This window comes from Schistocerca nitens, chromosome 5 (genome assembly GCF_023898315.1).
Source record: "Schistocerca nitens isolate TAMUIC-IGC-003100 chromosome 5, iqSchNite1.1, whole genome shotgun sequence".
NCBI classification, from domain to species: domain Eukaryota; kingdom Metazoa; phylum Arthropoda; class Insecta; order Orthoptera; family Acrididae; genus Schistocerca; species Schistocerca nitens.
Genome location: NC_064618.1, coordinates 287,703,141 through 287,730,921, shown reverse-complemented (window position 1 = coordinate 287,730,921; position 27,781 = coordinate 287,703,141). Strand labels below are relative to the sequence as shown.

At 40.7% G+C, this 27,781-nt stretch overlaps 1 protein-coding gene across 1 annotated transcript in view; it reads right to left on the bottom strand.

Annotated features, from left to right (window-relative positions):
• LOC126259530 (cytosolic Fe-S cluster assembly factor NUBP2 homolog) overlaps window positions 1-27,781 on the bottom strand; it is a 91,066-nt gene that overhangs the window by 29,479 nt on the left and 33,806 nt on the right. The window contains exon 3 of the mRNA XM_049956396.1: window positions 19,072-19,181. Within this exon, the coding sequence (XP_049812353.1) occupies window positions 19,072-19,181 (110 nt within the window). The remainder of the gene's footprint in view (window positions 1-19,071; window positions 19,182-27,781) is intronic.

Here is a 27,781-nt window from a genome sequence, read left to right as displayed (position 1 = left end):
TCTTTCTTCCTTTAACTGAAATTGTATCAGTCCTCGGCATCTTTCAAATGTTGTAACTAAAGCAGGGTGTGCGTTTCCCAGGTCCTTTGTATTTGAATTAGATGATGTCAATTCATTTCGTAAGTAGAATTCTAATGACTACTTATCTGCAATGCAAATCATAAAAGCTGTTGTAGCTTTCAACGGATTTACTGACTTTAGCAGCCGACATGGTTATAACAATGCTGTGATCATTAACACCCTTCTCTTTACTGCTGCTGTCTATAATGTAACGTCTATCTATAGCAATTAGACCTAAAATAAATCTGTATCATTTGGGATGTGGAAATAGTTAACTCAAGACAGTTTTTTGACCAACATTAGGGGTACTTCATGAGGAGGCATCGATTCAAACAATGAATGAGTACAAATCCCAATCTACTGGGAGAACAAGAATCCCACTGACAAAATTTAAGAGGTTGTTCAGCGACACCTACTGAGTATTTTCGCACAAGGGAAACATGGTCTCCAAAAGCTTGTTACAGGGTTACCCCCTGATTATCTCTGTATCTGTAATGCACTGAAAATATTTGCACAACAGTGTAAATGTCAACAATATGTGCCGTGTGTCTCATCATGGAAACAAACATGTTTCATTCACTTCATTTCGATACTCCATTTGATATTTACGTGAACTTCATTGCTATGGTCACCACAGCTGTGATACCAGTACATCAAATTCCTGGGATTCTTAAGCATGTAAGGCAGTCAGTAGTGGGTTTTTGTAAGCTATGGTGTGATTATGGTGGTCAACATTTTGTACAATATGTGTAAGGGAACAGCTCGGGATTTGGTACGCACTGTACTGTACGCTGACATAATGGATGATACACAGTGTGATAGAAGTGTTTCGTCTGAGGGTTGTCACATTACTCTGTGCTGTGTATTGTACATTTTGGTTATTGCATATTACAGGCTTCTTTATGGTTGTGAAGATGTTTTCTCAGAAACAAGGGTGACTGTGACAACATTGTTCTGGAATGAGTCACCAGACCATAGGGTCCTTATTGCAAACTACTTAGAAGGTATCCCTGAACAACTTCTGGATGTTTGTTGGTGGAGTTCTGCTCCAACCTGTATACTAGGGAAGTTAAAGTCTCCTCCAACTACACTCCTGGAAATTGAAATAAGAACACCGTGAATTCATTGTCCTAGGAAGGGGAAACTTTATTGACACATTCCTGGGGTCAGATACATCACATGATCACACTGACAGAACCACAGGCACATAGACACAGGCAACAGAGCATGCACAATGTCGGCACTAGTACAGTGTATATCCACCTTTCGCAGCAATGCAGGCTGCTATTCTCCCATGGAGACGATCGTAGAGATGCTGGATGTAGTCCTGTGGAACGGCTTGCCATGCCATTTCCACCTGGCGCCTCAGTTGGACCAGCGTTCGTGCTGGACGTGCAGACCGCGTGAGACGACGCTTCATCCAGTCCCAAACATGCTCAATGGGGGACAGATCCGGAGATCTTGCTAGCCAGGGTAGTTGACTTACACCTTCTAGAGCACGTTGGGTGGCACGGGATACATGCGGACGTGCATTGTCCTGTTGGAACAGCAAGTTCCCTTGCCGGTCTAGGAATGGTAGAACGATGGGTTCGATGACGGTTTGGATGTACCGTGCACTATTCAGTGTCCCCTCGACGATCACCAGTGGTGTACGGCCAGTGTAGGAGATCGCTCCCGACACCATGATGCCGGGTGTTGGCCCTGTGTGCCTCGGTCCTATGCAGTCCTGATTGTGGCGCTCACCTGCACGGCGCCAAACACGCATACGACCATCATTGGCACCAAGGCAGAAGCGACTCTCATCGCTGAAGACGACACGTCTCCATTCGTCCCTCCATTCACGCCTGTCGCGACACCACTGGAGGCGGGCTGCACGATGTTGGGGCGTGAGCGGAAGACGGCCTAACGGTGTGCGGGACCGTAGCCCAGCTTCATGGAGACGGTTGCGAATGGTCCCTAATTTGCTGGGAAGTGGCGGTGCGGTCCCCTACGGCACTGCGTAGGATCCTACGGTCTTGGCGTGCATCCGTGCGTCGCTGGGGTCCTGTCCCAGGTCGACGGGCACGTGCACCTTCCGCCGACCACTGGCGACAACATCGATGTACTGTGGAGACCTCACGCCCCACGTGTTGAGCAATTCGGCGGTACGTCCACCCGGCCTCCCGCATGCCCACTATACGCCCTCGCTCAAAGTCCGTCAACTGCACATACGGTTCACGTCCACGCTGTCGCGGCATGCTACCAGTGTTAAAGACTGCGATGGAGCTCCGTATGCCACGGCAAACTGGCTGACACTGACGGCGGCGGTGCACAAATGCTGCGCAGCTAGCGCCATTCGACGGCCAACACCGCGGTTCCTGGTGTGTCCGCTGTGCCGTGCGTGTGATCATTGCTTGTACAGCCCTCTCGCAGTGTCCGGAGCAAGTATGGTGGGTCTGACACACCGGTGTCAATGTGTTCTTTTTTCCATTTCCAGGAGTGTATTAGTGCATAATTAGGTACTTTCTAACTGTGGAAGTCAGACTTTCTTCGGTTGATTCTGCAACTAGTGCAGCAGAATCAGGTGACAAGTCAAAGCAACTTATGACTAATTTGAGTGCACCCCTGTTGGTTATTCATTTCTTGATAAATTTGCAGTCAGACTGAATTTTGTAGCATATCAAACATAATGTTTTTGTTTATTGCAATGTATTCCCCCCCCTTTTTTTTTTTAAACTATCTCATCTTTTGAATATATGTTCTATATCTCATTAAATAATTCTTCAGGCTTCATTCACCTTGTTCAGAGTATAATTTGAGCACGACAACTATCTGTAGAGCAGTGAATTTTGGAATTTAGTTATGAATGCTTCAGCAGTTAACTGTACAGACTCTTGAGATTTTCAGTCTCTATTCTCTGTTTGCCATTTGATTTTACTCCATGTATATGTAGATTCATCATAAGACTTCAAATTTTTTGCCTATTGGAAAAAATAAAAAATTTTTGCATCCTACACATATGCATGTACTGTGCTGCAAAGGAGCTGCTTCCACTGTGTACTCTATCCCCAACCTACCAACTGGAGTTCTACATGTCTTTACTCTATTCCATGGATTCAGAAATCTGCAGCCATGTCCATTGATAAATTTCCAAACCAGAGAACCTCTCACTTTTATGCAGTCCTGCTTGTCCTCTTGAAACAAGGCTAATAGTTGTCATTGCTCCTATGAACTACTTTTGCAACTGAGGGTGGCTTCAGAATCCAGGTGACAGGCACTGCAACTGCAATGTCGTGTTTCCAGTTTGCTTAGAGAAAGCACCTCCTGCATTTTTCACACCATCTATAATAATACGCACACGAACGCGTGGGCAAAAACTACAAGAAACCTCAACACCTTTTGTCAACATTTTAATAATCTGTTAACAAAGAAGACAGGCAACAAATCCATAAACTTCCTAAATCTCACCACTGACATAATTAAACAAACACTATGTTTCAAAATTTATAGAAAAACTACCACTACAGACAAAGTAACACCTTCTTCTTCACAACACCCAGGAATGCACAAAGACGCAGCTTTCCACTCAATGGTAGACAATCTTGTATGTGTTCCCATGTCCAAAGATGTCAAAGCAGAGTTAGACACAATAAAATTTATTGCTTCAACCAGTGGCTACAATCCTGACATGATTGACCACATCTTGCATACAAAACATCTACATCTACATCTACATGACTACTCTGCAATTCACATTTAAGTGCTTGGCAGAGGGTTCAACAAACCACAATCATACTATCCCTCTACCATTCCACTCCCGAACAGCGCGCGGGAAAAACGAACACCTAAACCTTTCTGTTCGAGCTCTGATTTCTGTTATTTTATTTTGGTGATCATTCCTACCTATGTAGATTGGGCTCAACAAAATATTTTTGCATTCGGAAGAGAAAGTTGGTGACTGAAATTTCGTAAATAGATCTCGCCGCGATGAAAAACGTCTTTGCTTTAATGACTTCCATCCCAATTCGCGTATCATGTCTGCCACACTCTCTCCCCTATTACGTGATAATACAAAATGAGCTGCCCTTTTTTGCACCCTTTCAATGTCCTCCGTCAATCCCACCTGGTAAGGATCCCACACCACGCAGCAATATTCTAACAGAGGATGAACGAGTGTAGTGTAAGCTGTCTCTTTAGTGGACTTGTTGCATCTTCTAAGTGTCCTGCCAATGAAACGCAACCTTTGGCTAACCTTCCCCACAATATTATCTATGTGGTCTTTCCAACTGAAGTTGTTCGTAATTTTAACACCCAGGTACTTAGTTGAATTGACAGCCTTGTAATTGTACTATTTATCGAGTAATCGAATTCCAACAGATTTCTTTTGGAACTCATGTGGATCACCTCACACTTTTCATTATTTAGCATCAACTGCCACCTGCCACACCATACAGCAATCTTTTCTAAATCGCTTTGCAACTGATACTGGTCTTCGGATGACCTTACTAGACGGTAAATTACAGCATCATCTGCGAACAACCTAAGAGAACTGCTCAGATTGTCACCCAGGTCATTTATATAGATCAGGAACAGCAGAGGTCCCAGGACGCTTCCCTGGGGAACACCTGATATAACTTCAGTTTTACTCGATGATTTGCTGTCTATTACTACGAACTGCGACCTTCCTGACAGGAAATCACGAATCCAGTCGCACAACTGAGACGATGCCCCATAGGACCGCAGCTTGATTAGAAGTCACTTGTGAGGAACGGTGTCAAAAGCTTTCCGGAAATCTAGAAATACGGAATCAACTTGAGATCCCCTATCTATAGCGGCCATTACTTCGTGCGAATAAAGAGCTAGCTGCGTTTACTTCGTGCGAATAAAGAGCTAGCTGCGTTGCACAAGAACGATGTTTTCTGAAACCATGCTGATTACGTATCAATAGATCATTCCCTTCGAGGTGATTTATAATGTTTGAATACAATATATGCTCCAAAACCCTACTGCAAACCGACGTCAATGATATAGGTCTGTAGTTCGATGGATTACTCCTACTACCCTTCTTAAACACTGGTGTGACCTGCGCAATTTTCCAATCTGTAGGTACAGATCTATCGGTGAGCGAGTGGTTGTATATGATTGCTAAGTAGGGAGCTATTGTATCAGCGTAATCTGAAAGGAACCTAATCGGTATACAATCTGGACCTGAAGACTTGCCCGTATCAAGCGATTTGAGTTGCTTCGCAACCCCTAAGGTATCTACTTCTAAGAAACTCATGCTAGCAGCTGTTCGTGTTTCAAATTCTGGAATATTCCATTAGTCTTCCCTGGTGAAGGAATTTCAGAAAACTGCGTTCAATAACTCCGCTTTAGCGGCACAGTCGTCGGTAACAGTACCATCGGCACTGCGCAGTGAAGGTATTGACTGCGTCTTGCCGCTTGTGTACTTTACATACAACAAAATCTGAAAATTTTATCCCTCCTCTATGCTCTCTCTGCTGCCTCTTCCACTGCCTGCAGTAAATGGTGTAGAATATCATACCCAAGACAGACATCACAGATTGTAGCAAAAACACTGTAAACCTGCAACTATAGGATTTCCTACTCTGTGAAGAACACCACAGGCCAGTGTATGTTCAGTAGCAAAAATAGAACCCCATTACTAGCCAACAATGGGGTACAAAAATTGTTGTGTCCTAACTGTGATAAGTTTCACACTAGTCAATCAGGCAGAGCGTACTGAGTGAGGGCCACAACTACTAGTCAGTCTCATGTCTTCACTTAGCAAGCAAAGAATAAAAACTTAATCTATTAGAAGCCCTGGAAATAAAAAAAAAAATCTAGTCCACAGTCTTGATTTAATCTTAAATGACAAACACAGCTTAATACTTCCCCTCTTCTAAAATTCACATAATTTGCTGTTTTCTATTACTTCTAACACTGTTCCTTCCTATTCCTCCATGTACACGTATTTATTCATTTCTTTTTATTTTACTGTGACTGTTTATGTACTCGACAATCCTGTTGTTACAATTATTAATTCTTTCTTTCACTTCATTTCTGGATCAATTTCCATGTGCTAATACCTCGTGTAAGTCAAGTACTAAGTTTATTTTCACAGGTTTGTTTGTTTATTGTAAACTGTTACATGGGAACTGTTTTTCAAGTTCTGTGTTAATGTTTTTCCTAGTTTGCTTCTTTTAGATTTATTTATTGTTCAACTTTTTACTTTTTAAATTCCGTTACCACCACACTGCCAAAGATGTCATTTACTGTGTTTTTGTGCCTCAGTCTAGACGAGTAACATCTTTTCCAATATTTTTTACGAACATCGTAGCTTCTTTAAAGACGATAGTCAGTCAAAGTATGATGATAGCCTTGTAAGCCAAAAACAGGTTAATCTGAATAACTTAATCCTGTAGAAAGTATACATTATTGTGCTTTTCATTTTCTTATAATGTTCTTCTACCAAGAAGTGGCAGAAGGATTAGTTAATAAAGTAATTTTTCAACATGAACTTCGAGTCTACTGATTTATGTAGATTGGGTAAACAACTATTTTTGTGATGTACTGTGGTTCAAGTACAGTAATGGGAGTACTGCACAATTGGTGTGGTCACAGTTCAATGCCAATTAACTAATACAAATTCGTGCAGCACCCCTGCACCAGATATCTCAATCAGCCAAGACGCCCAACAGCAGCAGTGAAAGCATACGTCAGTATACCTAGTGGGAAACTCACAAATAAAATGAACCTGCGCTTTGAAATGACATAAATACCAAAGAAAATTATAATAATGGCTAACTATTAATGTACTGATAGAAGTCCATGCAAAAATGCTGGTGATTATTAGACAGGGGGACAAGTACAGTTCATTTGTCAAATCAAACACATTGGGAAAAGCTTAGTGAGTGCCTATCAATCGGATGTGTTTCATCTACGTCTACGTACATACTCTGCAAGCCACTCTACACCACTTGGTGGAGGGTGCCCTGTACATTACTAACCATTTCTTTTCCTGAGCGAGGGGAAAAACGACTGTCTATATGCCTCCATACAAGCCCTAATTTCTCATATCTTATCTTTGTGCCCTCATGTGAAAAATTATGTTGGCTGCAGTAGAACTGTTTTACAGTCAGCTTCAAATGCTGGTTCTCTACATTTTCTCAATAGTGTCCCTTGAAAAGACTGCTGCCATCCCTCCAGGGATTCCCATGTGAATTTCCAAAGCATTTCCACAACACTTGCATGTTGTTTGAATCTACAAGCCCACCTCTGAATTGCTTCAATGTCTTCCTTTAATCTGACCTGATGTGGATCCCAATCACTCATACAGTAATCAAAAATAGGTCACACTAGTGTCCCATATGCAGTCTCCTTTACAGATGAACCACACTTTCCCAAAATCCTCCCAATAAACTGAAGTCTACCATTTGCCTTCCCTACCACAGTCTACATATGCTCGTTCCATTTCATACCATTTTGCAATGTTACGCCCTGATATTTAAAGGGTATGACTGTGTCAAGCAGTACACTACTTACACTGTGTTTTAATGTTATGGGTTTATTTTTCCTACTCATCCTTATTGACTTACATTTTTCTACGTTCAGATCTAGCTGCCATTCATCACACCAACTAGAAATTTTGTCTAAGTCATCATGTATCTTTCTACAGTCATTCAGCTTTGGCACCTTCTCGTACACCACAGGATCATCAATTAAAAAAAAAACGACAGATTGCTGCCTACTCTGTTCGCCAGATTATTTATGTATACAGAAAATAACAGTGGTCCTATCACACTTCCCTGGAGCATTCCCAACAATACTTTAGTTTCTAATGAACACTCACCATTGAGACAACGTACTGGGTCCTATTACTTAAGAAGTATTTGAGCCACTCGCATATCTGGGAACCTATTCCATATGCTTGTACCTTCATTAACAGTCTGCAGTGGGTCATTGTGCAAATCTTTCCGGAAATCTTGAAACACGGAATCTGCCTGTTGCCTTTCATCTGCAGCCTGCAGTATACCACGTGAGAAAAGATAAAGCTGAGTTTCACATGAGTGATGCTTTCTAAAATCACGCTGATTCGTGGACAGAAGCTTTTTGGTCTCAAGGAAATTTAATATATTTGAACTCAGAATATGTCCAAGAATTTTGTAGCAAACCGGTGTTAAGGACATGGATCTGTAATTCTGGGGGTCTGTTCTTTCACCCTTCTTATATACAGGGGTCACCTGCACTTTTTTACAGTCACTTGGGACATCGTGCTGGGTGAGAGATTCACAATAAATGCAAGCAAAGTAAAGGGCCAATGCTGTAGAGCACTCTTTGTAAAAACAAATTTGGAATCCATCAGGACATGGCAACTTCTATTCAACAAGTCCAGTAATTCTTTTTTGTTTTCACTAAAGATAGCAATGTTAGTACTGATACTGTTTCACACTGATTTTAATCCCACTCTTCATTCTTTCTTTTATTTCTATCACGGCTTCTTCAATGCATAGACCGAACAGAAGGGGTGAAAAATAACACCCCTGATTACACCTCTTTTAATCCAAGCACTTCATTCTTGGTCATCCAGCAATCTGTAGCCATGGATAATGAAGTCCAGCATCCAGTACTGGTGTCAGCACAGCAGCCAACATGCGTGGTTAGTCCAGAAGTCTACCATCATGGCTCTGGTCCAGGGAAGAAGCTACTCTAAAACTCCAGGATCACATGCATGGGACAGCATACCATACCATGAACTGTTTCCCTTGTGGGTTTAAGGCAGAGGTTCCCAACAAAATTTTCCCGAGGACTCCTTCATCGAGCATGATTGGTACCTTGTCATATCACAGTATCAAGTACCTAAAAAAGCCAAATTAAGAGTGTTTTTATACATTTTCTATTTGTGGTACTTAGAAAAACATTGACATATTCATTATTGAAAAAATATTGAGCGGCCAAAACAAAAAATCTGTTATCATACGAAATATATTTAACATATTTTTAATTCTGATATCATCTTGCGAAGCCCTCTGGCATAGCTCGCGGACCCCCAGGGGTCTGCAGACCACCTGTTGGGAACCATTGGTTTACGGTTTTATGTAGCGGCTGGCTCACTCCTTGTAGCTGAAGCTGACTCCGAACACTTCATCAGATCTGTCACCTGACATAATGTCTGATGTATTTACCCCCCCCCCCCCTCCCTTCTTCTTTTTTTTTTTTTTTAAATCTGGTTACCATAGTTGATTCTCTAGAAGTAGAGGTCCTGCTAAGTAGTGCCTCTGAAATCCCGTGTGTAGCTGAGGAAAGGCTTGACTTCTTTGTGTGCTGCAGCTGTTATTGGCACAATAGAAGATAACTTCTACTCATAAAAAGCACATCCAGTACTTTCCTTTTACAAATATATATTTTCTTGAATGGGTGTACAAACCATTAAAGCGACTTGTGAATTAGAGTAGAACAAAAGTTTTCGTACTATACATGCCTTTAAGGCTCAACATGGCATTCCAGATTACAATATATTGCATTTGTCACAAAACCATCTTGTCTTTTTTAACTCTTGCAGAGTGTGGTTGCTCTTTGATGGTCAAGTCAGGATACCAAAATGTAAAAGGTCCCAGTCACAGCAAGTGAAGCCATTTGTTTGTCGTTGTTCCTTGCCGTTTTCTCATATTCCATACCTGATGTTTAATGTCTGCACATACGAAAACAAACACCCGTGCACAGTATATATTCTGTGACTTACTCCCTACTTGATATTGTTCTGTTACGATCATCTTTCCTTGTACTGCACACGGAGTGTGAAATGTTGTTTGTCTAAATGGCATATAAAACCTCAAATGGTGGGCCAGTTTCAGCATCCAGCACATTACCACAGCATCCGAAATTGTGGTCCACATGATAGGACAATGTGGGCAGTGGTCTGGGAGGGACTGAGCACCCCCCAAAGTGGAATGCAAATCAAATACCCACATTGCAGTCACTGTCATCTCCAGGTTGGGCTACTGAAGATGCGTGTCTACCTCACCAGTTGATGGCAAACTGCTGCACCCTGATGTCACTGACTTCCACTCTGAGCTGATGCAGCATCCTCGGCAGCTGTGACTCTGCTGTTCCATTCAATGGATTCCTCTGCAGATTACGGAGCAACCAATCATTGCAAAATACACAAAAATGACTTGTATTCTGAGTAATAAACGGAATAATTTTGAATATTGTTTTATTGTCCCTTGGTTTACACCCTGACAAAACAACAGGGGTTTCCAGCCCAGCAGTGGGCAACCCCTACAGTAGCAATATATTTTCCTTCATTAGTAAAATTTCTTGAAACTTCTGCATGTGCATGAAACAACACTGTGTGTACATGAAACTAGAAAACTCTTGTTTTACTGAGATACAGACATTTCTGCTCATTTGTCAAAGGCTGATACCATTCAAAGGCCTTGTAAGTTTATCAAAGGACAATATGTTGAGTACCTGAAAAATCTATACAGCTTACAAGTGAGTCCTTAAGTAGCATTATATATATTTGAGATCGAACTGAGGAACTATCTGGTAAAACGCATTACGGTGGAATAAATTTAAATATTTCACTTGTGTTACTAACTAATATGTTCACTGATGTAAATGTACTGATATTAACATCAGTCTGGAGATGATATATAAAAGCTTCTTTGGATTCCAATTGTGTCAACCTTCAGGATGACAGAGATATATTTTCAGATGAGATACATACTTTCTTCTTCAATTTTCTGCAAATTATAAACCCATAAAAATTTTATTTCTGTATCACGAGAATTTTTCAGGTTATTACTGCAAAAGATAAGGAAATATTGTGGGCTGCTTAATATTTGTTTGCAAATAAAAACATGAAAAGTACGTTGTATGACTTGCCTGCAAATGTTTTCCTTTCCTTCTTCTTCTCCTCCTCCTCCTCTTCTTTTCTTTATCAATATTACTACACAGTCTTCGGTCAATAGTTAATTATACTCGAAATGGTTGAAAAGGTATACAAGTATGAACAATTTTCAAAAAATATGAAGTTATCAGGTGCAGTAACAGGAATATTAACAATATCATTTACATGATGAACTTACACTGGCTTCAAAATTTGCAGATCTACTTTGCTCTATGGAGTTCTGCTAAAAGATAATGGACGAAATAACTGAAAGAGATGAAATCCATTTGACCACAGCATAATAGCCAGCAACATTTTACTAATTGTGAAAGAAAACCAACATTTCATTTGAGGTGTGTCAGTCTCTAGTGTTTGCTTACCAAGTGACAAGTTAGTGTCAGAACTTCTTCACAAGTTTAAGCTCCACTCGTCTAACATACAGGGACAAGGAGAAAATTTTTTGGCTTGGAAGCGAAATACTGCATTTTTGGGTTAAAAATGCACTTGAGCTCCTTATTACAATTTGTTCTACTTTTTTTAGTGAGTGGATTCTGTACCTGAAGTGTGATTACATAGCATTTAGCTTTTATGACCTGTTTTGCATGTCCTAAACATGGCCAGAAGGAAAAAGGCATTTGTTCCTCTTCCCAATTTCTGATTCTCATATTTATGTAAAGTAAAGGGAAAAAAGCCACTCACTCACAACTGACTGATGTGTGGTGCATAGAAACACACAACAGAAAAAACAATATTTGTACTAGCTTTCCACTTCTTGCTCTTTCTGTAGCAGAAGTACACATACATACACACACAACCACACTGGTGCCCGAACACATACATCCGTGGCCATGGTAAGATTGACTGTTGATTACTGATAGCAGGTGCCTGGACTGATGGAAATGGAGAGGGGATAGTGCAGGGTAGGTCTTCCGACAGATGATCCAGTCGCTGCACAACAAGACGAAAGGAATTCAGAGGGTAGAGCATATAAGAGATAGGGAGATGGGAGGAGAGGGGGGGGGGGGAGAAGGAAAGGTGGGAGAGGAGGAGAAGAAGAAGAAGAAGAAGAAGAATGTGAAGATGAAGAGGGAGACAGGGAGGGAAGAGAGAAAGAGGGAGAGGGATGGAAAAGAGGAAAACAGAGGGAGGGAGAGGGGGGTGGTGAAAAGGGGGGGATTGGGGGGGGGGGGTGAGGGTGAGAGAGAGAGAGAGAGAGAGAGAGAGAGAGAGAGAGAGAGAGAGAGAGAGAGAGAGAGAGTCAGTCGAATGTCCACATAATTTAGTCAAATGGTAATTCTTACAGGGAAGTTTTGTAGGAGTTTTTCTGACAAGCTTCCTATGTGTTTTCAAGGGTGCTGAATCCAAATTCTCAAAGACCCACCAAAATTTAGGCCTGGAGGTGGGTCAAACATGGAAAAAAAAACCAAAAAATTAGCCTGAAGATCATTTCAGGCACCACCACTAAAACCCAACTCCTCATCTTGCAGTATGCTATGATGTTCATTCAAATGGCAAAATGAAAGCTTTCACCATTCCTACAACTAAAAGGTGTTCAAATAATTTATGTAAATGACAATCATTATGATTTAGTTTGCAGCTGGTAACAATACTAATAATTATCATAATATTATATCATTAATAAACAAATTTAAAAAAAAAATTGCTTTGTGCACTAGTGCCCCTGTCTTTACTTGACCCATCAGCAAAATGAGAACATATGTAGGTACGTTACAGCTAAGTAAGATAAAAGGTGACTAATTTCAGTTCATACCAGGTGATAGGTAAATAATTAGAGTTGAAACCAGTGTAGTGTTTGTTACAATAACTTGGTCATGAGATTTCAAAATGCAAAATTATAACAAGAACAATCTGAAATATGGCTTACCTTCGTGTGGTTTTTTGGGTGTTGTAGTCAACATTGTTGAAGACAATTTGAAATGATGTGGATGGATCGAATTCCAGTTCCTTTGGTATCACTGCAAACACCTCACAACATACTGATACTTTGTCCTAAAGTAGACAGTACATGAAGCAGTTTGTGAGAGCCAGTCACCTTATACACAAATGTGGACAGGCCAATTTCAATGGTGACAAGAAAGATTTGAATCTCTCAACTGCCATTGTGCTGTGACCATACGTTTGGTTTTTCATTTATTGAAGTTTTGTTGCTTCTCCTGCATCGCTAGTTGATTAATGAAATTCTGAACAGTATTAGGGAGGAGGATATCGATCTCTGCAAGGAACTGGTCTGGAGAGGGATATTTTGCTGTGTGATAAGTGTGTGATTGGTATCTTCACCATGTATACCTGCTGCTGTTTCAATACATACACACACTTCCTGTGGAAATGACCTTTTCGGCTGATACCACCTATCTGTAAGAATTGTCTCCTCAGTGCTTTTGTAACAAACAACAGTTGATATCATCGCAGATGAGGCAGTCACTTTATTAATTCCATACTTCAACAGTTGAGTTTTCTCAATCTTGATGGTAGTAACCACAGATCTGCTCTGTTAACAGTTTAATGTAAAACTGACACTCCTCATTATTTTGACTGAGTTAGGTGAAAATTTGCTGCATAGCACTATCAATTTCTGTGGCATATGGACCTCCCACCCCCCACCCACCCTCACAAAAAAAACTTGCTTTGGATTCCCATGCAAGACCTTCATCTGTTAGATGTGATCCTGGGCATCTGCTGCAACAACGACAGGAACTGTTGCATTTCAACATATTACTGAGTGTCCTAAATCATTGCTTCGTCTCTCAGCAAGGTTCAGAGCAGCCTATAGCAGCCAGAGCTAATGCATACAATACATTAGGTAACAATGATTGGCTGGGAGCTTGTTTTTTTGAGCCAGAAATTCTGGTGTAATAGCCAACCCACACAAAAAATTGTTGATTTTGAAATCAAAATCTGGTTGAACAGATCGAGTATCTTTTCCGCTGCAACCAGCCACAGCCCTCTTAGCCTCCAAAACAATTATAAGGGGCGTTCAAAAAGAAATGAGCCAGAGGCACAACAACAGAAACCAGTCCTGTATATTAGAAGTATTGACCCTGGCTGTTGAGACACTTGTCCCACTGTGACACAAGGCAGTGAATGGCTGTCTCATAAAATTGCCGGGGCTGCAATAATAACCAGTTCTGCACTTACAGCTGGACTTTGTCATCCACATGAGTGCAGGAAAGGTTATGCCGCCATTCTTCTTTGACCCAAATTGCTCCCTTCTAATTCACTTCCTGCAGCACGGGACAACAGTGAATGCCCAGTGTTACTCGCAAACCTTGACCACCCTTCACCAAGCGATCAAATCAAAACAACCCAGCAATCTCACCAATGGGGTCATTCTGCTTCATGACAATACAAGGTCTCATACGGCCAACACAGTTGTGGCATTCCAGCAGAAATTCAAATGGGAGTTTCTCAGCCCCCTCCATGCAGTCTGGATCTCTCTCCCTCTGATTATGCCATTTTTGGTACCCTTAAAACGACTCTGAGGGGCAAATGATTCACCTCAGATTACAACGTCCAGCTGTACGTGAGGAACTGGTTAACATCGCAGCCCCAGGAATATTATGAGACAGCCATTCACCACCTTGTATCACAGTGGGACAAGTGTCTCAATAGCCAGGGTCAATACTTCTAACATACAGGTACTGGTTTCTGTAATTATGCCTCCGGCTCGTTTCTTTTTGAATGCCCCTTATAGTTTTTCGTTACTGTATTTTCTTTGACATGGTTCATGAACCTTAATGAAAATGTTGCCCTTCTAAGGGCAGCTATCATATTCTTCCCCATCTTACTTGTTTTAAGTGCATTCTTCAAGCCCACTTTTGGTGTAAGTGATGACACTTTTCTCCGATCATACCGTACAACATCGCATAGAACATGTCCCACTTGAACTCATTATGTACAACATTTTATCCACTTAAACTGAATTTACTGACTGCAGATATGCTGTAAGCATCCATCCGAGGGCAAACTCAAACATCTGCCACTACAGGAGACCAACATATAGGACAAGCCTTCCCCCTGTCAGGAGGGGGAGGTGATTAGCGTCTCACAAACTTCTTACACTTCCACCAAGACAAGTGTCAACCATCAACCACTCCAATAACATCATGATACTACTAGAGGATGGAATTCAACAATGGATGTGCAACAAACTACTGTAAGGGCATGAGGGGTACGCCCTGAGCTTTGAAATTGCACTAACAAACAATTCATGTACTATGGCTGGTCTGACAAAAAAAAGTCACTCAGCTGTATTTTGTAGGAACTTTGTCTTTATTTTCATGAACAGTCAACTTTGCTGAAAATTGTGTCATATCAGAGTTACAAGCGAAAAATCGAAGAAGTTCATTTTTTCTTTTTTTTCATTTCTAACCCGTTTCAGGCTGAAATTTTGGTGGGACTTCGAAAAATTGTGTTCAACATCCTCAAAGGCTTGTCAAAAAAACTTCTACAAAACTTTCCGCTATTTGGCTTTTTTGAGCATCATTTGACTGGACTAATGGGGGTGGAAGGAGGAACAGTGGTGTGGTAAGGGGACAAGGCCATACATGATATGGACAAGGAAGAAGTGATGTGGACAGAAGAGACGGGAAAAGGTAAGGTGAGGCAGTGGAAAAGAGATTAGCGAAGGTTTAGGCCATCGGGCACATCATGTTGAGCCCTCAAGGCAAATGTAGTAAGAAAAGTTGTGTTCTACTCTAATTCACAAGTAACTCTAAAGATCTGTACACCCACTCAAGAAAATGTGTGTTTGTAAAAGGAAAGTAGTGGATGTGCTTTTCCATGATATGAGTATGTTATCTTCTTTTGTGCCAATAACAGTGGCAGAACATGAAGTCAACCTTTTCCTCAACTATACATGGGATTTCAGAGGCACCTCAACTATGGTTAGCAGATTATTATTTAAAAAAAGAGAGTAAAAGTAAATACATCTGACATTAGATCAGGTGACAGATCTCATGAAGGGTTCAGACTTAGATTCAACTACAAGGAGTGAGCCAGCAACAAGGGATACAGTTCATGGTATGGTAGGCTGTCCCACGCATGTCATCCTGGAGTTTTAGAGTAGCTTCCTCCCTAGACCAGAGCCATGATTGTAGACCCCTGGACTAACCAAACATGTTGGCTGCTGTGCTGACACCAGTACTGGATGCTGGACTTCATTATCCATGGCTACAGATTGCTCATTTTCCTCATAAGCCAGCAAGTGTAAGACCAACACTAGAACAGTCTCACACAAAGACCAACACTAGAACAGTCAAACACACAACATGTTACCATACCAGAACCAGAGAATCAAGTGTGAATGACATGAACACCATTCATCCTACTGATCGAGTGCTCTAGGCTAGTGGGTGTGGAGTACTTTATGAGGAGAGGCTCTACTCTACATCATTCATAATGAATGAATCAGTTCTGCTCTTCTTGAGTCATCAGAGGTCTTCAGTTCTGCTACGTTCACTTACTGAATCTGTTACAGTGTATTTACTATTTAGTCAAACCCCAGCTAGGTGGTGTTGTGTACCACCTAATGTATCTTACACGATTTTATGAGGGCAGTTTGGTCCACACTCTTCTAATGATTTTCTGCTGAGCTCGCTCGCAGTCTCACTCAAGAGTGACGAGTTTGCTGTATTCCCAACAGAATGTTGGAGCTGAAGTGTTTACAGTTCCCAGCTGGCACTTTTTGATACTTCCATATGATTGAATAATAACATCTGCTCGCTCTTAGAAAATTTTACTCTCCCATTTCCTTAATATTAGGTCAAATTAAACCTGATCAATAGCATACGTACACATATTCAAAAATAGTTGCCAAAACTGTTGGCACATTTATCCCATTGCCACACTAGCCAGTTGATTCAATTCCTGAAGAAGCTAGTAGGCTGTTGTCAGATCCAGGCCTGGACCCAGTCACACATTTTGTCATCTATTGCGAATCGATGTCTGCGAATAGCTTGTTTTGGAGGTCCAAACACATGAAAATCACACAGTGAAAGGTCGGCATTATATGGTGGATGTTCCAGCATTTTCCACCAAAACTGCGGCAATGTCGTCTCCACCGCATTGGGCTTGTGTGGGCAGGCATTATCACACAGGAGGATAATGCCATTGGACAACATGCCTCGGTGTTTCGATTTGATGGCTTGTCTAAGGTTCTGTAAAGTGGCTTGATAATGCTGGCCATTGGTGGTGGTTCCCGTTCCGGGAACTTGACAAGCAGTGGGCCCTTGTAGTCAAAAAAGGAGAAGATCATGACTTTACCAGAACTGGTGTGCACATTCTATGATTTCTTTGGAGGTGGTGAAGTTGCATATTTCCACTGCTTGCTCTGATGCTTGCTTTCTGGTTCAAAATGGTGACACCATGTTTCATCACCTGTGGCAATAAGCAACAGAAAGCCGCATTCCTCCTCATTATAACGTTGCAGATGACTGAAAGACAGCGCCATTTGAGTATAGCACTGTTCGGCGGTCGGTTGGTAGGGAACCCACTGCGCACGGATTTTTCGAAAGTTCAAGTGTTGATGCACTATGGTGTGGGCAGGGCCCACGCTAATACCCAATAACCGATGGATTTCGTCTGTGGTGATTCTGCAGTTGTCCAAGACTAAAGCATTCACTTCCACAACCATTTCCAGTGTGATGACACGATGAGACTGTCCAGGATGAGCATCGTCTTCCAGTGACTCGCGCCCCTCAAAGAATCATTTGCGCCATTCCACAACACTTGAACGACTCAGACTGTACTCACTATACATGGCCTTAATCCATCAATATATTTCACGGCCTCCAACTCCGTCCGCTGCCAAAAATTGAATCGCTCTTTGTTGTTCCTGCTTACTCGCCTGCATGTTCGGTAGTGGACAATAACTCGTGTGACCACCGACCACCTTCCCTTTGGTGTGAAACCACACTGGCACTATGCAACATCAAAAGTGTACACGCATCAGTCTCTCCACCAATAGATGGCACCACCACAGCTGCAGTTACGTGGTGCCACTGTAGTGTCTCAAGAATTTCAGTGTAAATTCCAGAAACACTCTGCCATCAACCGACTCGAACACCCAATATTTTAGGTACAAGTGCGGGAGAGTGAGAACGTTTCTACCGATCCACATGTTTCTATGTGAAGCTTGTAAGAGGGGCGAGTCACTGACAACGACAAGTGTTTGCCGCCAGCGCAACAGAAGACGTGAGGAGAACTCAATGAATAATTATGTCGTATTCTTTGATGTGTTGGTGTCTGTGATGATTGTAAAAACAACTACTGAACAGCTGAATATAGAGTGCTACACACATTCATGTATTGGACTCGCTTGAGACTAGAGACTTTTGAAGTGTTTCATGTTTTGGCTATGAACAAAGCAAGACACATGTATGCTATTTCAATATGAGTAAACGAGTCTTAACATTTAAGGAATAAGTTAGCTTGCAGAAGTTATTATCTGTGAAAGTTGAAAATATATAGTGATTGAACTGAAAAGTATTATACGAGTACCAAAATTATTTCAAGAATAGAGAAGTATTTTAATAAATTCCCTTAACCAGCTATAGTCTTTGGAAAAGAAGCTTGTGGGAGATCAACAGAGCTGATTACCCAGAGAAGAGGATCGGATACACACAATGTGCAAGTTAACTGAATTGAGAGATGTGTGTGCCTTGAAACCCAATAACACACTGTCTCTTGTCGCCCGAGAAACATTAGAACATGTTACGTTTAAAGCAACGGCAGACACACTGACCAGGTTTATTTGAATGAACCTTATAATATATCACATAATATTACCTAAATGACAGCCTTACAAATTTAAAATTGTCACTTTTGTACTTACTAAAAAAGCAAACACTGTATGTCATGCACTGGAGTAATCAATGCGAAATGATTAAAACTGTGTGTTGAACTGGCTTTGTAATCAAGATTTATGCCTTTTGCAAACTAAGCTCTAGCAAACGTTACCCTGACACAAAAGGTTTAAATTTGACATTATTTCTCTGCTCCTTTCGCAGTGACAGGAGAGTATTGTGTGAGATGTATTACTAAGTTCAGAAAGTGCTGGATGCAGGGAGTCACTGAAATCAACAGACAAGTAACAGCATCAGTGTGCCTGCATATCTCACCTGTTTTCTTTGGTCCTCTCCATACAATGCTATCATTGTCATTTTTTAAAAGGAATCCTATTGACATAACTGCCAGTTGCTTCTCTTTGTCGGCATACACAGGAACCCACCTGGAAAGACAGACAAAATGATAATTTACTGCAAAACAGTACATATTGAGATTTGGGAAGGGATAGAAATTAAATTCTTAAATAGACACCCTAGCTGCAAACAGGCGTTGATGTACTTCATTGGGGACATGTTGAAAATGTGTGCCCCGACCAGGACTCGAACCCGGGATCTCCTGCTTACATGGCAGACGCTCTATCCATCTGAGCCACCGCGGGCACAGAGGATAGTGCGTCTGCAGGGACTTATCCCTTGCACGCTCCCCGTGAGATCCACATTCCCAACATGTCCACACCACTACATTCGTAGTGCGCCTAATAGATGTTTGCCCATCATACTCATTACTCGTGGCAGATTAATCTACCAAGTCCCGTACGAGTTCGGGCATAGCGTGTGCGTTCGCACAAGAAGGTCAATGGCCGGGAAGCCATATTTTTAACTATATATGACGGTAATATCTGTTCCTGAAAGAACAGTTACCGTGGATGACCATGCAGCTTTGCTAGAAATGAAATGATAATTAAATAGACACCCTAGCTGCAAACAGGCGATGATGTACTTCATTGGGGACATGTTGAAAATGTGTGCCCCGACCGACATCTATTAGGCGCACTCTGTATGTTTTCATTTTATGCCTATTCAATGTTTGGAAACATTATCATTTTAACGTTTCGATGATGCAAAATGATACTTGCTAACATTTTGAAAATATATTAAAATTTTCTTATTTATCACCCAATCTGTATGAAATTTGGAACTTGTGTACTCTATAGTTTAAAGATTGGAAAAAGTCTCATGCCTTTAGGCAATACTACCAATGCAAGAAAAATGTATACTTACATCTTTGTATTTTATATTACAAAAAAAAAAGACAGTACACAGAATTTACCATAAAGGGAAAGTGATAATCCACAATAATTTTGTCCAAAATAATCCTCAAAGCATGGGTTACTTTCTTCTTTTTCTTGTGCCTTTGTACCACATCTCTGCAGAGTCACCATGATTATTAACAGATTTGACATGGTTAATTTAAGGGGTGGCCAGATGTCCCCTCTGTTGCCACCCGTTACCCCTCAGGACAAAATATGTGTGTCCCAACTGTCTGTGTGTAGCTTAATTCCTGTGAAAGTGTCTGAATGTCTGCTAAATGTTTCCGAATCATGTAACTGAGACGGGATTTGTTACCACTTCACTATTCACCTATTTCAATGTGGGAGACAGCCTAAAAATCACATCCAGGCTGGCCGGCACACTGACCCTCATCCTTCGATCTGGAGTCAGCACATCCCCATCCCGGAAGCAGTGCTTTAAAATGTACAGGTGTCTGGGTGAGTAAAGCATTGGCTGCCACTTGGAAAATAAAATTGACAGGGTTTTTGTTCTCCCCCCCCCCTCTCTCTCTCTCTCTCTCTCTAACAGATAACTGATTTTAATTTTTGATTTAAAAAAACCCCTTGACGTTTCAAAGGTCCTGAACAATATACATTTGACAGAAGTGGAATTTTATTACATTTACACAAGAAACAGTCTCAACCTACAGTACTGAAAGACGCATAATCTAATTCCATTTCGTTAATCAATGCTACAAACAATAAACATAAATTATTATAGTTTTACTTTTTTCAGACTTCAGTACATACACTCATCTGAAAATTACTAAGTTCTTCCAGTTAATGTTTTGTGAGGTTCAACAACAGCAAGTGCAGGTGGAATTTGAACCAGCAAATACCCTCCCATTTGGGCCAATGAAGTGCCCTTGGAGGTCCTGAAGGCTGCATAAATTGTATGTTGATCCTTCTTGTATCCAAGTTTGCCAAACAAATAGCTTAAAGTTATAGCAACTTCTGTGTCCAGTAAGCCTTTAACATTCTACAAGGTCAGAATGTGTATGATTAACAGAAAGGAAATAAAACTTAACTTTGATGATTTGAATATTACAAATCTGAAACAAATCTGTTGTAAATAATATGTGATCTCCTAAGGGTCTTTGTTAATTTTCCTTTCATGTTTATCTTTTAACTATCCCTTCTTTGCCATTACACTCATTTTGTCCATGCCTAGCTACAGAGAATGATCAGTCAGTAATGATAATAATATTGTTCATATGTAGACTTAGGTTTATAAAAGTAATTTTATTTTGTATTGGCCTGTGCAGTCATCACTATTCTAATGGACTTTGACATTCGAATATATTGATCTCATGAATTTTATCACAGTTACATGAACTCTGCTGGTCATACTGACAGCACATTTTATTTCATTAAATGTTACACGACTAGTGACCCACCCCAGCCTTGCATGGGTAGCACTAATTATCTACCAGCTGACAACTTATCTGGCACAGCAATCAGAGAACAACACTTTCCAGTACCTAAATGATTCAAGCAGCACATTGTAGTGCTACAACGATGAAAATTAATACCACGACGATGTCAAACCTTATTTTCATGATTTATATATATATATATATATATATATATATATATATATATATATATATATATATATATATATATAAATTCCCGGCAATCAGTTGCAACAATTATGCATATAATAAGTTGTTGAAAGTCGTTTGTCGTGGAAAAACTGGCGACTTCGAACATCATTATGTTTTCCGCAAACAAAGTTGTATTTCACAAAACAAAGTTGTATTTCACAAATGTTATTAATTGTCTTCATAATGTTAACCACGTATAGTTAACGGAAGACGTAGAAATGATTTTCCGAAACGAATACGTATAGCGTAAGTCAAACGTTCGAATTAGAATAGAGACCCCACGAACACAAATTTGCTGTGGCGGTATGAAATATAAAGTCCGTTACTCGCTCGTTACACTTGAAGGACAGATGTTGAATGGGCCGAAACAAGCCGCCGCATAACAGCGTAGTTGCCTGTTAACTTCGAAAGAAGGTAGATGCGGTCCCTAGCGCTACTTATAACATCGTAGAAAATCAGTGCGGACGGGAGAGCTTTGGTACACCCTGTTAAACAAACGGAAAAATGGAGGCGGTACAATTGGAGAGCGATCCGTAATAAAAAAACTGTTGCATGGCGTGGGTTTCGATCTGGCGACCTTCGGATTACGAAGCCGAGCGCTTACCGCTGCGCCACGATGCTGTAGAAAATTATCAATCGTAGAGAGTATTTCACGGCAACGGTTTCTTTTAACTGTCGATTTTCTCGACAACGGCTGAGAAGTGCATCTTGGTGCTTTGCCACATTACACCTCTGGCCATGAGCTTTTATTATGCGCAGTATGAATCGAATCTGAATTTCACAATTGCCGGCCTCCCCTTGTCAGGCAGAATACAGATGGTAGTTCAAGTGCATACTGAAGCAGAACCACAAGAAACACCAGTTACAGTCAATTTACCACCGGTAGAGCCAACACAAACAGTAATGGATCCATTTTCTCTCTTAATGATGAAAATGGAACAAATGTTTAAAATACAGGAACAATCACAGATACAGCGTGAACAAGAAACTGCTAAACAGCTTGCAACTGAGATTAATAATAATAATTTAGATAAATGTATTAGCAGAGTAGATGAACGGATTAGGACCTTGGATGAACGCATCAGTCAATTAGACGAGCGTACGCAGTTAAGCTTTTCACAGTTCTCAAAAGAGATAGATCGAAAGCTTGAAAACCGGTTAAAAGAACACGATCACCAGCTGCAACAGCAAATAGATGCCCAGTTGTCTGCTATACAGAACAACATTTCAAGTATGCAACAAACATACCATGACTTACCACAGAATGAAAAGCAAGTAACCCAGGATGTGGACAAATTACAACAAACACACACTTCTTTGGAAGAAGAAATACGCAACATAAGTACAAGTATACAAAACCTTACAGTTGATAATCAAAATGTAACAGAACAAAAATGCAAAGAACAAGAAGAACGCGTTGTGACCACATTCAACACATGGCTAAATGACAAAGACAAACAAATTAGTACTGTTATACAGAAGGAAATACCTGTGATGTTACAACGAGCAGGAACACAACTGATATATGAAAACAACACAAAGATTCATGAACTCCAGACCGAATTACAAAACGTGCAGAAAGTGCTTAATGAAACACGTATGCAAACATTTAATAACAGTTCACCGGAGTGTGTTGGTATCACAGAAACACACCCCGACCATTATGAAGCGCCTTTAACTGAAAGTAGGGGGCAGACGGGCAATAATTTCAATCCAACACGTGGAGTAACTTCCATTTATCAAGAACATACACAATCATTGGTGACTCAGGACGCTTTAGTGAAGAATTCACAGTTTCAGAAGTTTACCAATGATAAGAACAGACCCCATCCAATTGTGTTTATCAAAGGGATCTGCGGAATAGTGCCAAAGAGTTGGAATGAAAGGGAGAAAATTGTCTTTACCATTATCCATATTCAAGGTGAGCCAGCGTTGTTCGCGACATAGAAAGCTGAACAATGCAGCTCCTTCGATGAATTTGAACAAGCTTTTCTAAACAAGTATTGGTCGCGTGGGGTACAAGAACGATTAAGAAAAGAAGTTTATAGTCCTGAGCCATTTAATAGAAAAGGCGGTACTTTGCGGAAATATTTCGAAAAGTATCCGGACCAAAGTGAAATATTTATCCACACCAATTCCTGAGTGTGATGTTTTAAAGATATTAAAGGAGAAGTTACCGCGTGATCTAAAGGAGAAATTGTTTCACATTCCTGAAGACAATGTGGAACATTTTCTATCTGTACTGGACTCTTTAGATTTGGTTATCGAAGAGGACAGACACCATTAAGGAAATAATTCGTCGAATAATGGTAATGGTAATGGCAACAGGCGAAACCACAAGAACAATAGTAATAGAAACACCTACTATGGGAATCAAAATCATTGGAATAGTCCGAATTATTCAGGATGGCAGAACCACAATATGAACACAAATGGACAGTACGGTAATGCACCGAATCACAATCATCATCCACAGAACAATAGCGGACAAAACAATAACGGAAACTTTTCAAAGAAACGGAAACGAGATTTTAGAGCTAACGCCAATTACAATAACAGTAATTTTTCAAATAATCAGCAAAACGTGCAACCACCACATAACTGGTCAACACAGAATTATGCACAACAGCAATGGCAGCAGCCTAGGCCACCGCAATATCACAACAACAATCATGTACAAACCCCGTACAATACAAATATGTCAAATAACATGCAGCAGCATATGAATGCGCAGCCATGGCAACCACCGAATCAAAATATCAAGATCATTGAGGTAAGTCAACCGCAACCATCAACCAGTACCAGTCAGTCAAACTAGATGTGACGACATTCTGCTCCCATGTGTCAGTCGCAGGGTGTCTAGGGGGCACTTGCATGAATGATGTTAGTAATAACGAGCAACCAAGCGTGCAGACAACCAGCTGTAGTAACAATGAGAATGTGTGTCGCATAGAATCAGCAGCAATCGGGTCGAACGACGCAAAAGATGCAGTGTGTAGGAATAATTCTGTTGATGTTGCTCAGCAACGTAGTTCAACTATGCAGATGTTAAGATATAATGACGGAGTCGATATACGAGAGGAATTATGTCAAGATTTTTGGAAGAAGTGTAATTTGAACGGGAAGTTGTACAAGCAGCTATTGTTTGTGATATTTATGGTATTCAAACTATGGTGATTTTAGATACTGGAGCATCTGTTTCTGTGCTGAATGAATTGTTCTTTCTTCACTTAGATTAGAAAGATTCCGGTTTTTCCAGTCACTAATTGTCGAGTTACAGGAGCCATTAGTCAGAAAGCCCAACTAGTTCGGGAACAGACACTGATTTGTATTAATTTTGGAATGGGAGCCAAAGAGTGCACCTTCCTTATTGTAAAGAATTTAGCTGTGAACTGTCTCCTCGGATTAGATATTTTGCGAGAGACGGAAACTATAATCGATCTCGCAAAGGGTGAATGCAGCATGTGTTTCGGTGACACGAGAGTCAGGTTAGACTTGGTAAAGACCAAAGAATTGCATGGAAAATATTGTCAAATTTTAAAGATAGAACCGATTCGCGCACATTTATGGCGGCTTCAAGATAGTTTCAATTGCAGTACATTCCCGGTCATGGGAGATGTGAAGGACAAGGAGAATATCCACCTCTCTGAAATAGTAGAAAAAGTACAACAATCCTCTGGTCTTGACAGTCAGCAACAAAAGCAATTATTAGACACACTTACTAATTATCGTAAAGTATTTTTGAAAAAAACCTGGACTAATTAAAGGTTACGTGTACGGCATGCAAGTGTTTCCCCATGAAATTTACTGTCATCAAACATACTCAACACCCAGCATGAAAAGGGATGCAGTAACAAAAGAAATTAGACGAATGCTGGAATGGGGAATTATTGAGACCTCGTTATCACCATATAGTAACCCACTTGTACCGGTAATGAAATCTGATGGAAGCGTAAGGTTGGTTCTCGACGCTCACCGGATTAACCAAATTATTATGCCTGTCAGGACACGGCCTGAGAATCTAGAAGAACAATTACAGAAGTTCCATGGGATAAAGCATCTATCAAGCCTCGACCTCCGCGCGTCATACTGGCAGGTGGTCTTAATGCCAAGATCTAGGAAATATACAGCATTTATTTATAGACGAAGAAGCTATCAATTCAGAGTATTGCCATTCGGATTGAATGTCAGTGCCGGAGTCTTTATTAATGGGCTTGACACTGTCCTAGGCCCGGATTTGTTAGAGCAAGTTACTGTCTATGTGGACGATTTATTGATTGCTTCACCAACGTGGGATGAGCATATCAAACTAATTAACTTGGTGTTACACAAATTTGAATTTGCAGGTGTTACGGTTAACCTTAAGAAGTCCAAGTTTGGAAAGACGGAGATAAAGTTTCTAGGACATATAGTATCATCAGAAGGAATCTTCCCGGATAGTATGAAACTCGAGGATATCAGAAATTGTCCATATCCGGCCAACAAAAGACAATTAAAGGCATATATGGGTCTTGTATCCTTTTTCCGAAAGTTAGTGCCTAATCAACGGCTTAACAGCGAACATCTATTGGGGCTTCTGAAAAAGAATGTGCCGTCGGTGTGGACTGACCAGTGTGCACATGATTTCGACACGATCAAGCATTGCTTGTTAAATGCTGAAATCTTGCACCATCCAAATCTCAGTAAGGATTTTTGCATACCTCAGATGCTTCATGTACTGGGTTAGGTGCGTGTTTATTTCAAACAGAACCAGTAGATGGACACGAGCAAATAAAAATAATATCTTTCGCAAGTCGTGTATTATTGGAATGCGAATGCGCATATTCCACTACAGAGCTTGAAGCATTGGCAGTGGTATGGGCGTTTCGCAAATTTCATTATTATGTTTATGGTAGACACATTCGGGTATACTGTGATCATCAGGCTTTGAGTTTCCTGCTGACCTGTAAACTTCTCCATGCACATTTAGCAAGATGGACATTAGCGTTGCAGGAGTATGATTTCCAGATTATTTACATCAAAGGAAGTAATAATATTGTGGCAGATGCTTTGTCTAGGTGAACCTACCTCAATTTAGTGAACTCACAGAGCAAGCATCGGAATTTAAAGTGTTACTAATGGCGGACAATGTTAATCGTAAATATTTTCTAGACATGTGTAAAAATATGGCACAAAAACAGGATATAGATCATATTTGGCACGAGATCAAGGATCAACTGAGGACGGATCCTACTTTGAAATTGCATAAATATTACATGTTACATCAGGATGTGTTATTCTTTAGAAGACATGAGGATTCACGAAACTGGCTAGTATGTATTCCGCAGCAATGTGAGCAAAAGTTAATAATATATACACATAATGTTTGGGGTAATTTCGGTTCAAGGAAGTGCCTGGCGAAACTAAGAATGTATTGTCATTTTAATAACATGTATAGAAAGATCCTACGGATGACGCCAGCATGTGACATTTGCCAGCGCGTAAAGCCGTGTGCTTTATCATCGCAGACATTAATGCAGTCAATTGTTCCAACTGCTTCGCGCCAACTTTTAAGTATTGACATCGCTGGACCTCTGCCAACTGCCAGAGGAGGGGTCAAATACCTCGTAGCAGTGCTAGATAACTTTACTAAGTTTGTAAAGCTATTTGCTACAAAAACAACAGCCACGAGAACGATAATAAACCAATTGGAAAATGATTTCATACCTCATTTCGGAACGCCAGAAACATTACTCTCTGACAATGCCTCAAATTGTACGAGTGTTATCTGGAAGAAATTCTTAGACAAACATAATATAAAACCAATTTTCATTTCGAAGTTCCACCCCCAAGGTAATCCCATGGAACCCGTGTTCCACGAGTTTAATCGCTTTGTGAGAACGTACTGCTCAGCTAAACAAACTAAGTGGGTAGAATACATAGAGCTGTTTGAAAGTGTTGCAAACTACATACCACATTTATCGACAGGTTTTACTCCAGCAGAACTCACATTAAAAACAAAAGAGAACAATAGTTGGGTCAACCCACTTCCAAAACTAAATACCGAACCGGAAGACTGGGAGGACAAATTTAGACAAGCATTGGTCACACTATACGAGAATGCAC